General features: G+C 45.3%; 1 protein-coding gene across 1 annotated transcript in view; it reads left to right on the top strand.

Moving 5' to 3' along the window:
- Window positions 1–7,517, top strand: part of USP20 (ubiquitin specific peptidase 20) — a 31,387-nt gene extending 23,870 nt beyond the window's left edge. Inside the window, exons 21-25 of the mRNA XM_066580499.1 lie at window positions 1,744–1,852; window positions 2,778–2,880; window positions 3,258–3,329; window positions 5,118–5,289; window positions 6,636–7,517. Coding sequence (XP_066436596.1) covers window positions 1,744–1,852; window positions 2,778–2,880; window positions 3,258–3,329; window positions 5,118–5,278 — 445 coding nt within the window. The 3' untranslated portion in view covers window positions 5,279–5,289; window positions 6,636–7,517. The remainder of the gene's footprint in view (window positions 1–1,743; window positions 1,853–2,777; window positions 2,881–3,257; window positions 3,330–5,117; window positions 5,290–6,635) is intronic.
- Window positions 7,518–14,771: the final 7,254 nt, after the last annotated feature.

The following is a 14,771-nucleotide window of genomic DNA, read 5'->3' on the forward strand; positions in this document are numbered from 1 at the left end:
ATTTAGTGCAGGTACATGTGCACACAGAGTTTGATGCATAGACCAAGCGCCGGCTCCCCAGGTGGGCAGCAAGGAAAAGGGGAAGAGAGTATAAAAAAAACACCCTCGACCTCAGTGGCCCCTGTCCTATGAACCCATAAACTAAGTTTATGCTGCTCTTATGACCTCACAGGTTTCCTTTTAAGGGGCACTAACTTTTCAGGCAACTTCTGCTCAACTACTAGCTTGTTTAGTCTCATAATTTCTTTAATATACTTGCATTAAAAATGTTGTTGCTTTACCCCTGTAAATCACGTTTGATGTGGCTGCTGCTAGGGGGTTTCCCTTCCAGCTCTTCTGCAATCCACTCATTGTCTTAGGGTACATAGCTTCTGTAGTACCAAGGACACGGGGGCATTCCCTTAGCAATGGAGGGAGGAGCTATTTTCACAGGTTGCTCCCTTGCACTTTTAAAGGCTGACAGATCTGCAGACAGTGTGATAACAACCTCCACAATCTCTGCTTCTCCTGGGTGTGTCTTTGTGTGCACACATTATAGTGGGTTTACTCACCATTTGGCCAGAATGTCTCGGGATGCCTGAATTGTCTTGGGAGAGCAGAGGGGCGTGCATTCAGTTACTGCCACCATGCTAATTAGACCAGACTGCAATATAGCATGAAAACCAGGGCAAGGAAGTGCAGCACAGTGAACTACTGGCAGAATGCTAGACTTGCTACATGCCCTCTGCATTAAAGTGGATTAAAAACAAGACAGCAAAAAAAATGGGTAGACCACCTGAAAATCAGAGCTTATAGACATGAAGCAGGGTGCAAACAGCAGCAAATGAAGGTAAGGAGAACCTGGTGTATTTTAGAAGACTTGTTGACAACTCGAGTACGCTTTAAATTATATAACTGTGGCTGCCTCCAGTGATGTCTGGGGGGCACTTAAGTGCTGGGGTTTCTGGGGCTACATTATTGAAGGCCCATCCTCGGGAAAGGTAATCAATAGTTGATCGGCAGGGGTCCACCACTTGGATCTGAACTCCCCCTTGATAATGTTAAAGGGGTTGTCTCGCGGCAGCAAGTGGGGTTATACACTTCTGTATGGCCATATTAATGCACTTTGTAATATACATCGTGCATTAAATATGAGCCATACAGAAGTTATTCACTTACCTGCTCCGTTGCTGGCGTCCCCGTTGCCATGGCTCCGTCTAACTTCGGTGTCTTCTTGCTTTTTTTAGACGCGCTTGCGCAGATCTATCTTCTCCATTCGGCTCGGCTCGGCATCACCGGCATTTTGGCTCCGCCCCCTTGTACGCGTCATCGCGAAGCTCCGCCCCCGTCACATGTGCCGATTCCAGCCTCTGATTGGCTGGAATCGGCACATGTGACGGGGCGGAGCTTCGCGATGACGCGTACAAGGGGGCGGAGCCAAAATGCCGGTGATGCCGAGCCGAATGGAGAAGATAGATCTGCGCAAGCGCGTCTAAAAAAGCAAGAAGACACCGAAGTTAGACGGAGCCATGGCAATGGGGACGCCAGCAACGGAGCAGGTAAGTGAATAACTTCTGTATGGCTCATATTTAATGCACGATGTATATTACAAAGTGCATTAATATGGCCATACAGAAGTGTATACCCCCACTTGCTGCCGCGAGACAACCCCTTTAATGGTACAGCCCAGTGCTGTATTCTCCTTTTCTACCCAGATATGTTGTTTAGATCCATTGCAAGCATCTCTCATCCTCTTCCCTACAGGTTCGGGGGAGGCCCAGCCGTGAACCATCTGTATGTTTGCTCTATATGTCAAGTTGAAATTGAGGCTTTGGCAAAACGCAGGAAAACCGAGATCGACACTTTTATTAAGGTAAAAAAAATTCCTACCCACCAAATCTGTAGAAGCGTCAAGTTAAAGGGGAACTCCACTTTCATAAAACTTCTGACATGTGATTAGTGACAAAATCAGACGTTTTGATCAGCGAGGATCTGGTGCCGAGTCTCCAATGATCGCTCAGATGAAGGGGAAGCAGCGCTCCTACGACTGCTGTGTCCATTGGCTCTTTTCAGCTCTCCTTGCACGGGCTCAATAGAAAGTCTGAGTCCGTACGTGTTCGCTGATCGCAGCCGAATAAGCACAACACTCAGCTGAGCGCTTCTGTCCCTTCATTTTAATGATCGTTTAGGGTATCGGCACCCAAGCCCCACCAACCGAAACTTATGGCATATCAGAAGTTTTCTAAAAGAAATATAGCTCTCCCCTGGAAAATAAGCCCTAGCCACACTAGGTGAACCCCCCCCCCCCCCCACAATACTCCCCTCGCAGCCGGCGCCTGTGTCCCCTACTATGGTCTCCTCGGCGCTGCGTCAGACTGCTCTATAATCCTCCCCGCTGTTATCTCTCTCTGGTAAACGGGGCTTTGAATTCCCCCGCCTCCAGCAAGTAAGTGCTGTGATTGGATCGAGCGCCAGCCAATCACAGCCGACGCTCGGTTATTCACAGCCATTCAGTGACTTACATCACTGAATGGCTGTGATTGGCTGGCGCTCGATCCAAACACAGTGCTTACTTGCTGGAGGCGGGGGAATTCAAAGCCCCGTTTACCAGAGAGAGATGACAGTGGGGAGGATTGCAGAGCAGCCTGCCGCATCGCGGGGGACACACTCACCTCGCAGCCGGCGTCTATGTGCTCCCTCAGTAGATATAAAGAAGCAGTGAAGAGCAGAACATCCGGCCTGTACAGTAACTTCATTGTTTGTGTGACTAATGGAGATTGTGTTTCTATCTTGTTTAGCTGAATAAAGCATTTCAAGCGGAGGAGTTCCCCACCGTCATATTCTGCATCAGCATGCAGTGGTTTCGGGAGTGGGAAGCTTTTGTCAAAGGCAAAGACAATGGTAAGTGGAAGTGTTATTTTATCCATGACCACAAGGGGCAAACTTCCTGACTTTGTCTAAAGCCCATCCAGGGTGTGATGTGTGTTTTCACATCCATGAGTGCGTCATGCCCTACGCACATGTACGGTCCATCAGTCGTGGCCCAGAGACTAATGGCCCTTTTATTCGGGACTACAGTGGGAAACAGATTTTGGCACAGTGAGCTTTGGTGTCTACACAGCCATGCCCATAAGGACAACAATGACTTACCTTACCTGTGCTGACTTCATAAAGGTCTTAAGGCTAATGGTGATGTCTCCAGCACTATGGAGACCCTTAGGCTAGAAGTAATTCTGTGTGTTCCTCCAACAACTGAAGCTTTATCTTTCTTCTTTTAGACCCCCCAGGACCAATTGACAACAGTAAGGTGGCACTGACCAAGAGCGGAGGGCATGTGCAGCCCAAACAGGGTCAGTATGAATGGAAATCGCTGGATCCAACTCTAGTATATAACTGTATGGTATTTATAGAGGTTGTCCAGTTCTAAACTATTGATGGCCTATGCTAAGGATAGGTCACCAATAGTAGATCAGTGGAGGTCCAACAAACGGGACCCCTGCTGATCAGCTGTTTGCAGGCCGATGTGCTTGTGTACAGAGCTTATTTCAGCAGGAAGTAGACAGCTCTGTTCTTCCTGTAGTGGGCAGGCTTGGTATTGCAGCCCATTCACTTCAATGGTAAATTTGCCAGTAATACCAAGTTTGGCCACTGCAGAGGGAACGGAGCTGTCTGCTTCCTGCAGAAATCTGCTCAATGCAGCACTGACCTAGTGAGTAGTTCATCTTCAGGGTTCCTGGGCAACAAACCGATATTGATCTATTTTCGATGGCCTGTTCTGCAGATAGGCAATTGGTAGTTTTACAGTTGGACAACCCCTTTAATGGCAGATGGGTGACTTGTCAGTAGATTTTGCTGTGACCTGATTGAAATGTATATTATTAAAGATGGAGTCCTATGGGGGTGTCTCTTTTTGCATCTTCACACTGAAGAGTATAGAAGTTGGGGTATCCCGCAGTTATCCCCAGGTAGTTTACCTGTTGTCAATGGGATTGACCAGCGTCTTCTCAATTCATGGGCTTAGTTATGAAAAAGGAAAGGCAGGTGTTGCATCAACCAATCAGAGCCTATGGTCAGTTTCCCTTTTTTTAACCCTGTAACTGCCAGCTATGTTTGGGTTTTTTTGGGAAAGGGGGGGGGGGGGGGGGTTATAGCCATAACTTATGTGTTTTTATGCTGGTACCATTTAATCTTCTCTATAATGTATTGGGAAACGTTTTTAAGTGGGATGAGGTGGAGGGGAAAAAAACAATGCAATTGCGCCATTTTTGTGGGGTTTTGCTTTTACAGCTTTCATGGCGCAGTAAAAGTGCATTTGTGACTTGATTCTACGGGTCAGTACGATTATGATCATCAGGGTAAATTTAAAATTTTTTCTTTTTTACTGTTTTTAAAAAATTTAAAATCTTTTCATTAACAAAGCTTTTTGTCGTCCTGTTCGGAGCCCCGCATCTTTTTCTATTTTTTTTTTTTGTCGATGACTCTCTATTGTTACCACGTTTGGGTACATCAACTTTTTGATTATTTTGTTTTTTTTTTTCTTTTTTGAATTGGGAGACAGGGTGACCTGGCATTATTCTGATTCTGGCATTATTTTTATTTACTGTTGCCGTCGTTCACTATGTGAGATAATGTGATACTTATATTGGTATCGACAAGACTGAAAAAGCCCAAATTATCTGTTTAATTTCTTTTTTCTAGATTGCTTTGTGGGAAAATGTTTACATTTTTTTTAGTCCCTTTATGGGACTTGAACTTTTCCATAATATACTGCAATACTTCAGTATTGCAGTGTATTATATTTATTACATTCACTCTCGAGCCACACCATACCCAACTTGCACCTTTTGTTTCATATATATACACATCACAGAGGACAAAAGAGTTGTCCTATTATGCAATTCTAACTCTAACCCTGGAGTACCAGCAGCGGGAACCCTGTGATTACTTTGTCAGTGGGAGACATCTGCTAAAAAAAATTATTCCAAGTGAATAGCTCCTTTTAATATGAAGGCAGCAATCTGATTGTTTGCTTGGTCAAGCATGCTTTGCCTACATGGCACAAGGGATGTGGTCTTTGTTCATTGGATTACAGTGAGGACCTTCTATTAGCTTATATGGCCGTTTCCTCTTGCTTACAGGTGCCGATTACGGGCAGATCTCTGAGGAGACCTGGAACTATCTGTTCAGCATATATGGAGGAGGACCGGAGATAGCTATTCGGCAAACCATTGCACAGCCTCAGGAGTCGGGATGCCTACATGGAGAGCAGAAGATAGAAGCCGAGACCCGAGCTGGCTAGCCGTGACTAAGGTTATCCTCGGACTTTTATCAGTGGCTTAGACTAAAGGCCCATTTACACGCAACGATTATAGCTCAGAATTCGTTCAAACAAACAAATTTGCGATCTAATCGTTACGTGTAAATTCAGAGCCTTCCTGCATTATTTGTTCATTTATCGCTGCGTTTCAGCCGGCATAAAAATGGTCGTTAGTTCGTTTCCTTTTTGCTTCATTTAAATGGCATTAGTTCAGTCTTTCAAAGACTGAGCAACTTGAGGAGAGAAGTGATTGTTTGTCTTTCTAAACACAATGACTACTTGTTTATTCATCGGCAGTAGACAGTGGCTTATCGTCACACTAATTAAAACCCTGCTGGCTAGAGATTCCTCCCATAAACAAACCACCTGAGCAAACAACATACAGTGTTTATTTTAGCTAATGAGGGAAATGGAGAGGATTTTAAACTATTGTACCTTTTAAATGCTAAGCATTTCTATACAAAAAAGTTGTCAATTCGTGCAGTTTTTCGTTTGGTTAAACGATAATTGCATAAATGGGGCTTTAGGGGAAGAGTTTTTTTTAATGATTAGGTCTCACTATGCTCCACCCTATATGTATACAATATAGGGTGAAGCATAGTGGGGGGAAAAATACATTAAATTATGCTAATGCGCATGCAGAAAACGCTGCGCTCATGTGCGCGTAAATACACATACGGTTGTGTGGATCTGTCCTAACAGACAGGATTATAGGCACTAGGTCTTATTTTCGAGGAATGTCTAATGATACTTGCCTAGAAGGCTCTGTGTGTGTCCCTCCCAAGTTTCAGTAGGATTCCTGCAGTCCTCAGTCGCCCACAGAAGATTGCTTCCTGGTTATGGGATTCATAAATCCCACCTCCAGGAAGCGATGGTTCTGATTGGTTCTCTATGCGTTGGCAGTTATTGGATTTCAAGTGCTGCTCCAGCCAATCAATGCAGCACTGGATGAACCAATAACAACCATTGATTGGTTCTCGAGTGCTGCTCAGCCAGCCAGAGCCATTGCTTCCTGGTGGCGAGATTTATGAATCACGCAACCAGGAAGCAATCTTCTGTAGATGGCCATGGGCTGCAGGAAGCCTGCTGAAGCTCGAGAGAGCAGTATGGAGAATGCGGACTGAGCCTGCTACGTAAGATATTGCTTTTTTTAGTAATGTAGCTAGGCTTATTTTCGGGCTAGGGCTTATATTTGAAGCCTCACCAAAAATAAGGGTAGGGCTTATTTTCAGGAAAATAGGGTAGATACTTTGTAGTCACTAAAAGGTTAATATTTCTGTCATAGTGGCAGGACCGCTTTAAATTAACTCCCTAAAACTTTTCCCCCCTTCTCTTATAGCTCCACGTGGATATCGACCCTTAGTGGTAGCGCTGTCTACTCCGCCCGGTCACCGCACTTCTACAAGCACTTTTCGATGAGCTGTGTGCACAGACACCGTGTTTTATCCGTAGCAGCATTTGGAACGTATGTTACAGATCTACAGAGTGTAAATCTCACACGAAACAGAATTATTTAAAGATATTACCTTCCCAGGTCATTAGTTTACTAAACCGCGGGCGGGTCGGTGGACGCCGTCACTCGCCAATGTAATAAGCTATGTATGCCGATCCTTCCGCCAGGGGAGCATGCCGAGACGACAGCGGCAGGGTGGAAGCTTGTGACTGAGTAGGAATAGCCTCGCCCTGCAGCCAGCTTGTCTTACTACTAGTATTGCCTTGTCGATAAACCATCCTGTGCACTCACGCCGCAGATGAAGACGTATCATGTGTTTCCATGGGCCGCCATGCTTGCAGCCCCAGCCTGAGAGCAAGGATTTCATCAGCCATCATAGCTGAAAGACTTTGAAAGTCATGACGATGCACTTTGCAAACCTGTTATGTCGTTAAAGCCGCGGTCTGCAACGTGCAGCTTGCAGGCGGTTGTGAAACGGAGTCTCAGAGCATGCTGGGAGTTGTAGTTGCACAACGGCCGATAAGCCTCAGGTTGCAGAACGGAGGGAGGCTTGAGTAGAGTAGGACGTGGCTTCAGGTTTGGCCCGGACTCTTTCCTTCCTAGATGACGTAGTTTACACTAGATGACGTTCGCTTTATCCGATGTGCTCGGCCTCAGACGTCCGTTCTCCTCACTGTGACGTGCATGCTGCTGTGTTCTAGCGATACCGTCTGTACAGATCCAGTATTACACAGCTTGGGCCGGGGGTATAATAAAGAGAAATCTAACAAAAAATGCCGGTCGCTTTGGAAATCCATCTTTTGGGGGGGCTTGCAAGGTTGAAAGCAGTCCGTACATGTGAGTATACACACCCAGCAATAATCTGATTGTCTGGCATCCACCGGCCAACATGGCGGCAGACTGGGGGGATTTTCTTGGATTACTAGACCTCTCTAAACAAGGATTTCAGTAGTCCAGAAGATGAGGAGGGGTCTTGGGATGCGTCCACACAGGGCATGAATGCGAGATGGGAATCTGCAGCACTTACATTAGCGGCGAAGCAGATGGGAGTTCAACTAATCTCCTCAACGTGCCGCAGAAAACATCCGCGCAGAATTGATATGCATTACGAATTTTAAATCCGCACAATGTCCATTCTGTGCGTTTTCATTTCAATGAGCGAGGGGAATCCTGAAGTGGCTGTACACTTAAGCCCTTAACCCTTTCCAATCCACTGTCTGACGTCTAAAGACATTCTGATTGAAGGCTGTACAGCTCCAATGTCAGAAGACGTCCGACAGGGTATTCTTACTGTATATTACTGGCCGCTCTGTTGTCGGGGGGCCTCTCCAGCATATCACATACCACAGTACTGGGTCTTGCCAGCAGATGGTGCTGTTGTAGAATGGCAGAAAGAGAAAGCCCCCCTAGTAATCCTGAATCAAAAATTGGATTGCAAAGGGTTAAGAACCGACCCTTTTTTTTTTTCTTCCCCCTTTCAAAAAATCATGACTCTTATTTATCCAGATATTTGAGGGTTTGGGCCGAGTTGTATTTCTCAACGGTACTATTTAATGTACCATATAGGGCACTGAAAAAACTTTTTAAAAAATTTTTAAGTGGAGTGAAATGGGGGGAAAAAAACTGCAATTCTACCATCTTTGGGTGGGTCTTTTTACAGTGTACATACCGCGGTAAAGGTGCCAACTTTATTCTGTGGGTCAGTACGATTACGATGATACCAAATTTATATATATATATATATATATATATATATATAATATTTTTTTTGCTGTACTACTTAGAAAAAAAACCCAACTCTCTACAGAACACATGTTCTGCCGCAATAGCCTTATTTTTCCTTTGACAGAGCTGTGTGACGGTTTCTTTTTTGCGGGACGTCCTGTAGTTTCTATTGATACTATTTTGGAGTTTATGCAACTCTGATCACGTTTTATAAAGTTTTTTTTCTTGGAGATCCGGTAACCAAGTAAGCACAATTCTGGCATTGCATTTTTTTTTCCTGCCAACTTTTACCGTGCGGGACAAATAAGGAGGTACTTTGATAGATCGGACGTTTACAGACACAATGATACTAATGATACTAAATAGGTTTGTTTTTATTATTTAGATTTTATTATTAAATGTAACCCCCCTTTTCCCCATATTATTTATTTTTAGTCCTTATAGGGGACTTGAACTTGCGATCATTTGATCACTCCTGCAGTATGATGTAATACCATCATAGTACATTATGTCGCTATAGAAGGCCCCCAGCTGCTATGGCAACCGAACGGCACCTATCACATGATGAGGTGGGGCATTCAGGACCCCCAGACTTTGCTCAAGGGATTTAAATGTTGTTTCATTTAAAGGGTACACAGGCGCGATCAGCATTCACATCCTATTCTAGTCCTTCTTCATAAACTAGAATTGCACATGCGGGGTCTGAGCAGTTTGGACGGCCGTGTGCTGGCAGACACTTGTTGAATCCAACCATACTAAGGTTTGTTACCAATTTCGTAGTATTTTTCAGGCAGCCTCCTGGCGAGAAATCTTCCCCTTGCCACTATGCCGCTCTCACCCAGCGTGCCTGCTGAGCTGAAGGGGCAGATGACAAGGCTTGTCCATGAACAAAGGCACATGAACCTTGTCATGTGCGCCTCCAGCTCATTGTGCCATGTTAGCTAAGGGGAGTGGTTACAAGATCTATCACCAGGGGCCACGCTTGAAAAATACTGCAGAATTGGGGATGAATATCTGTAAGTAAGGCCTCCGACATACTTACCGTGTGTTCAAGTTGCACCCAAGAGGCTCAGATACAACCGGCATCGGACTCCTATCCATGTGCTATCAGATATACGGACAACCCACGCATTGACCTATATTTGTATGTCCTAATCCTTATCCGTGATACGGACAGTGTGCAGAGCCCCGTAGGCTAGAATGGGTCCCTGTGCCCTCCATGAATAGATATGGACAGCACAGACCCACAAATGCTAGTAGGCCGCAGGCCCAAGTATTGTCTTTTCAGGCACCCCATACTTTTGAATTGGGTCCAAATAAAGTGCACAATGCCTTTTTAAGGTCATTTTACCATACTTTAGACATGGCAGCAATAGGTGAGGTCTCAGCGACCCAGACCCCTGCTGATCAACACATCCCACAGGGGCACTATGACATGTGAAACTTTTGATAAGACAATAGGCACTCTCTTTAAAGGAATACTTCAGAATGCAAACGATGCATTGAGTTATGCTTGAATACCTTGAGGGGCTGAAATATAAAGGCCCATTTACAAGCAAAGATAATCTAACATTTTGCATAAAGTGTTAATGGATACTAATGTCCATTAACACTTTATCATCATTTGCATGTAAAAGGACCTAAGGGAGCTGTTTGCAGAGCCCAGCATGTGGGCTGAGCTCTGCACACAGCTGCATTGTTTTTTGCATGGGCTGCTGGCAGAATACAATGTAATCTCCTGGCTCCCGCTGAGAACACAGCTTACGGGTCTGGCAAGAGATACTTAATTTCTCTGCGGCCGAACGTTGGATTTTAAGCTCACCTTAAAAGTCATCGTTCAGATGAAACATGCACGATGGTCGTGTTTACACGCAACAATTCTTGCTCATTTGCGGTCGTTTGAAAGAATTTTGAGCGATAATCGTTGTGTATAAGTGGCCCTTGACAGAAGGATTCAAGACAACACCAAGGAGAAATTCTGTGTCTTGCATTGTCCTTTCAGGCCCTGCATTAAGCATAAGAGTATCAGTCTTACCCAAAGCGTATCACCACTGTAAGAGGTCCATCCACCCAGTCTAGAAAACCAAACTGCCAGAGGTGAGGAATTTGATTTTCATGGACTCTTCTTGTAGTGGAAGCAATTTGGATAAGTTTAGTGGGTCCGCTGCACTGATCATCGTCCGGCATCATCCTATAGGGCAGGAGGAGCCGAGCAGATAAATATATAGTTTTGTGGAGAAAGAGTCTGGATAACTTTCATTTATTGATCGAAACCCTTGCTCAGTTTGGGCTTAGGAGTCCAGTGGGCGGTGCCATCAGTGATTGACAGCCTTCATCCATGAGTGACTCCACCCTCTAGACTACTAAACCCAAACTGAGCAAAGATTTAGACCATTAATGACAAGTGCTACCGCCTCTCTTCCCATCTAACTATACATCGATCCGTCCAGCTCTGCCGGCTCTATAAGCTCCTGCTTGCAGAGAACACGGAATCTGAGATGTGTGAACACACGACACATTAATGTGCTTTAAATAATAAAACGTTTAATCAGAATTCGGTATAAAAAGTCACATTTGGTTCCTCGGCATCCCGCACATCCGTCCTGTTACTCACAGCTGCAGTGATTGGACACATTGGGGCTTATTTACTATTGAAATTGCAACAGAAAACTGGCAAACGTCTTTGCGCCACATTTACTGTGTGTTTTTGCTGTATCAGACATAGGTGTTTTTTTAATAGAAAACAGTGTGCAACAGTGTACAAAAAATTGTGAAAAAGCGCGCAATTTTTGTTGTAAGCTAGACAGTGGTATAAAGTTGGACTAGACATATTTTTGTATACAGCAGAGCTGCTGGAGCATTTTAGGACTGTCTATTAGACTGCATTAGTAAATAAGCCTCACTATACTAGAACTTGAAGTCCCCCTGCTGCTGGCAAGCTTCAGGCTACTTAAAGGGGTATTCCGGCAATTCAAAGTGAAAGTTTCAAAATGCTTCAAATTTGAAGCAGGCTCGAACGTAGCGTTGGCGCGGGTCAGCAAAAAAAAAAAAAAAAGGTCCCAGAGTTCAGTCTGATGATTTGGACAGACATTTTGAATAATTGGAAACAGTAGGGAAATTTTGAAAACTTTGCCCCGTCTCCAGAATACCCCTTTAGTCTTAGCTTACAACATGCCAGCACAATACAGACAAAAATACTTTCCATCATCTCCCATAAGACACCAACTAAAGAATGTGCAAATCTCATCACTGGGGCGATCCGGATCGATCGAGTCAATCGCAGAAAACATAATTATACATTTCATATAAAACTACCCTGCAAGTAACTGCATAGATTAAAGTTAGAATAAAAAATAGACCTTTGGCTGTTACTCTGCTGAATATATTAAAGGGATTGTGCCAGCAGAGTCCTGTGGCCTGAACCCGGGACCTTTAGGAACCACCCTAAAAATGGTTGCTAGAGGTCTGAGAGGGGCGCATTATTGGGCTATGAAAAGCTGGATGGTCGTATTGATGAATTGGCCCCCACTGGGCCGTTCTGACTAAACTGTTAGGGAGGTGTTGGGACCAGTGGTTAGGGGCACACAAGGTGACCGGGCTCAGGACGCCCCTTACAGACCACCAATAGAGCTTGAATAATGCAACTGGACGCTTCGGAGTGGAATAGGGTTGTCTTCAGTGATGAATCCAGGTGAGCATCTCAATCCTGCCTTTGGTTATGGGCGGCACACTGCCCCCTGCTGGTGTGATGGTCTGGTGGACATCGCATACAACAGTCGGTCCCCCCTAGTGGGGGTACGAGGGACAATGACAGCTCAGCGATATGTTCAGGATGTCCTGCAGCCACATGTGTTCCTCTCAAGGCGGCTTCCAGTAGGATAATGCTCGGCCGCAAACACAAGGGGGTCACAGGAAGCCCCCACTACATTGTCACACTAATGTGGCTGCCCGGTCACCAGATTTATCACCAAGAGAACATGTATGGGACCATCTGTGATGCCAACTTCCACAGCCTACGGGTTTACATGATCTAGAGGCTCAGTTACAGCAAAGGTGGAGCAAAATTCTGCAGGATACCATATGGAACCTGTATGCCTCCATGCCTGCCGTATCACATCTTGTATCCAAGCTAGAAGCAGTAAAACAGGGTACTAGAGCCTCCATGCCTGCCGTATCACATCTTGTATCCAAGCTAGAAGCAGTAAAACAGGGTACTAGAGCCTCCATGCCCGCCTGTATCACATCTTGTATCCAAGCTAGAGGCGGTACAACAGGGTACTAGAGCCTCCATGCCCACCTGTATCACATCGTGTATCCAAGCTAGAGGCGGTACAGCAGGGTACTAGAGCCTCCATGCCCGCCTGTATCACATCTTGTATCCAAGCTAGAGGCGGTACAACAGGGTACTAGAGCCTCCATGCCCGCCTGTATCACATCTTGTATCCAAGCTAGAGGCGGTACAACAGGGTACTAGAGCCTCCATGCCCGCCTGTATCACATCTTGTATCCAAGCTAGAGGCGGTACAACAGGGTACTAGAGCCTCCATGCCCGCCTGTATCACATCTTGTATCCAAGCTAGAGGTGGTACAACAGGGTACTAGAGCCTCCATGCCCACCTGTATCACATCTTGTATCCAAGCTTGAGGTGGTACAACGGGGTACTAGAGCCTCCATGCCCGCCTGTATCACATGTTGTATCCAAGCTAGAGGCGGTACAACAGGATACTAGATCCTCCCTACAAGGGGTCTGTTCTCTACAATAAATGATGCTTTTGCTCTGATATTGTAATCACTTACTTATATCAACGTTACAATCACACAGAAAGTTTCCTTCCTCCGACAACTTCTAGGGGAGGGACTGGTTTGACATGAAGTGTACTTGTACCCGTGTGCTGTCAATGTTAATTCCTGCGCAGCACACATTATAGCTTATATAGCTCTCCAGACTGCAAAAAATGTCATGCAGACCGATGGGCCACATTCTGTCCGTGTCACAGACAAGAAATCGGAAATGCTACTCCATGGCTTTGCGCTGTCTGAGCCTTTTGGTCACAACTCGCACACACGGTACGTGTGCACCCAGGCTTAAAGGGATTGCCAGCAGTTTTGCGTTGGCCTGATGTAGCAGCAGGGTGCTGCCATAGCTTTCTGAATGCTGTTAATATCAGCATCAATTTTAAATGTAACCTCTATTCCCCGGCTCGCGCCCGGCTTCCTGCCCCCTTTGGCTAATGGAAAACTGACACTGCCTTTAACCAGTGATGCATCTTACCTGCACCGACACATTGTAGCAATACGGATTTGTGTGGATAAAATTGTAGCGAACCCTCAGCTGTGATGTCGTATAATTCTCCATGCAGCTTTTGCCTGACCTTATGAACACGTCTCACTCTAAAGTGCTAGAACACAATTCTCTTATTACATAATGATGCCATTATAAATAATCGTATAAATATAGGAGGACTAGAAATAAGTGGGAGTTGTGGTTACTATCAGCGAAAACATAGAAAAAGGTACAATACAAGTAAACTCACAGTGATAGACCAGTGATCTGCCCCGCGGCTCCCCAGCTGGGGGGAAACTACAACTCCCATCAGCCAGTGAGCCGCAGGTTGTATAGAGAATAATCGTGCATAAACTGATGCTGCTGCAGGGGCTTGTAGTATAAAGTGCATCACATCCTGCAGCTCCCCCACTGTAAACAGGACTGTGCGGCTGGATGGAAAGGTAGGTAGTGGCAGCTTTCGTATTTTGCATTATTTGGTCACTCGGCCATAGAAATGAACCTATATATTGAATTACATGCTATAGTGGATTTGCAGGAATATTCAATGTTGGCCTTTCCTTATCCATGTGGAAATAAATACCTGATCTGCAACAGCAAGTAAAGCTGCAGTACCAGATACCACCACATGGAGTGCTGTGCCTGGATACTCATTGAAGTGGCCTTTCTACAGATCATGGGGTGCGAATGGTCAGAACCCACCAATCGCACCTTGATGGCCTATCCCAAAGAAAGTCATTAATGTATAGTCCTAGAAAACCCTTTTAAACTGCTAGAATATATGAACATACAGTATATAGATGATTTACTGCTTTATCGTATAATATTAGAAACAGTGATGCCTGCGGTGGGAATCTATCAGTAGTACAGAATCAGTAAGGTCGGCCTAGCATGTATGCTAAGGAAGGGTGGAGAAAGCTGCCGTCTGACAGCGGCTTATCTCCTACAACAGCAAAGGATCGGGCATATTGAAGGTCAATAGCCCAATCCTTCTAACGTCTGCCATTAAGGA

Source organism: Eleutherodactylus coqui, chromosome 10, assembly GCF_035609145.1.
Source record: "Eleutherodactylus coqui strain aEleCoq1 chromosome 10, aEleCoq1.hap1, whole genome shotgun sequence".
In the NCBI taxonomy this organism is placed as follows: Eukaryota; Metazoa; Chordata; class Amphibia; order Anura; family Eleutherodactylidae; genus Eleutherodactylus; species Eleutherodactylus coqui.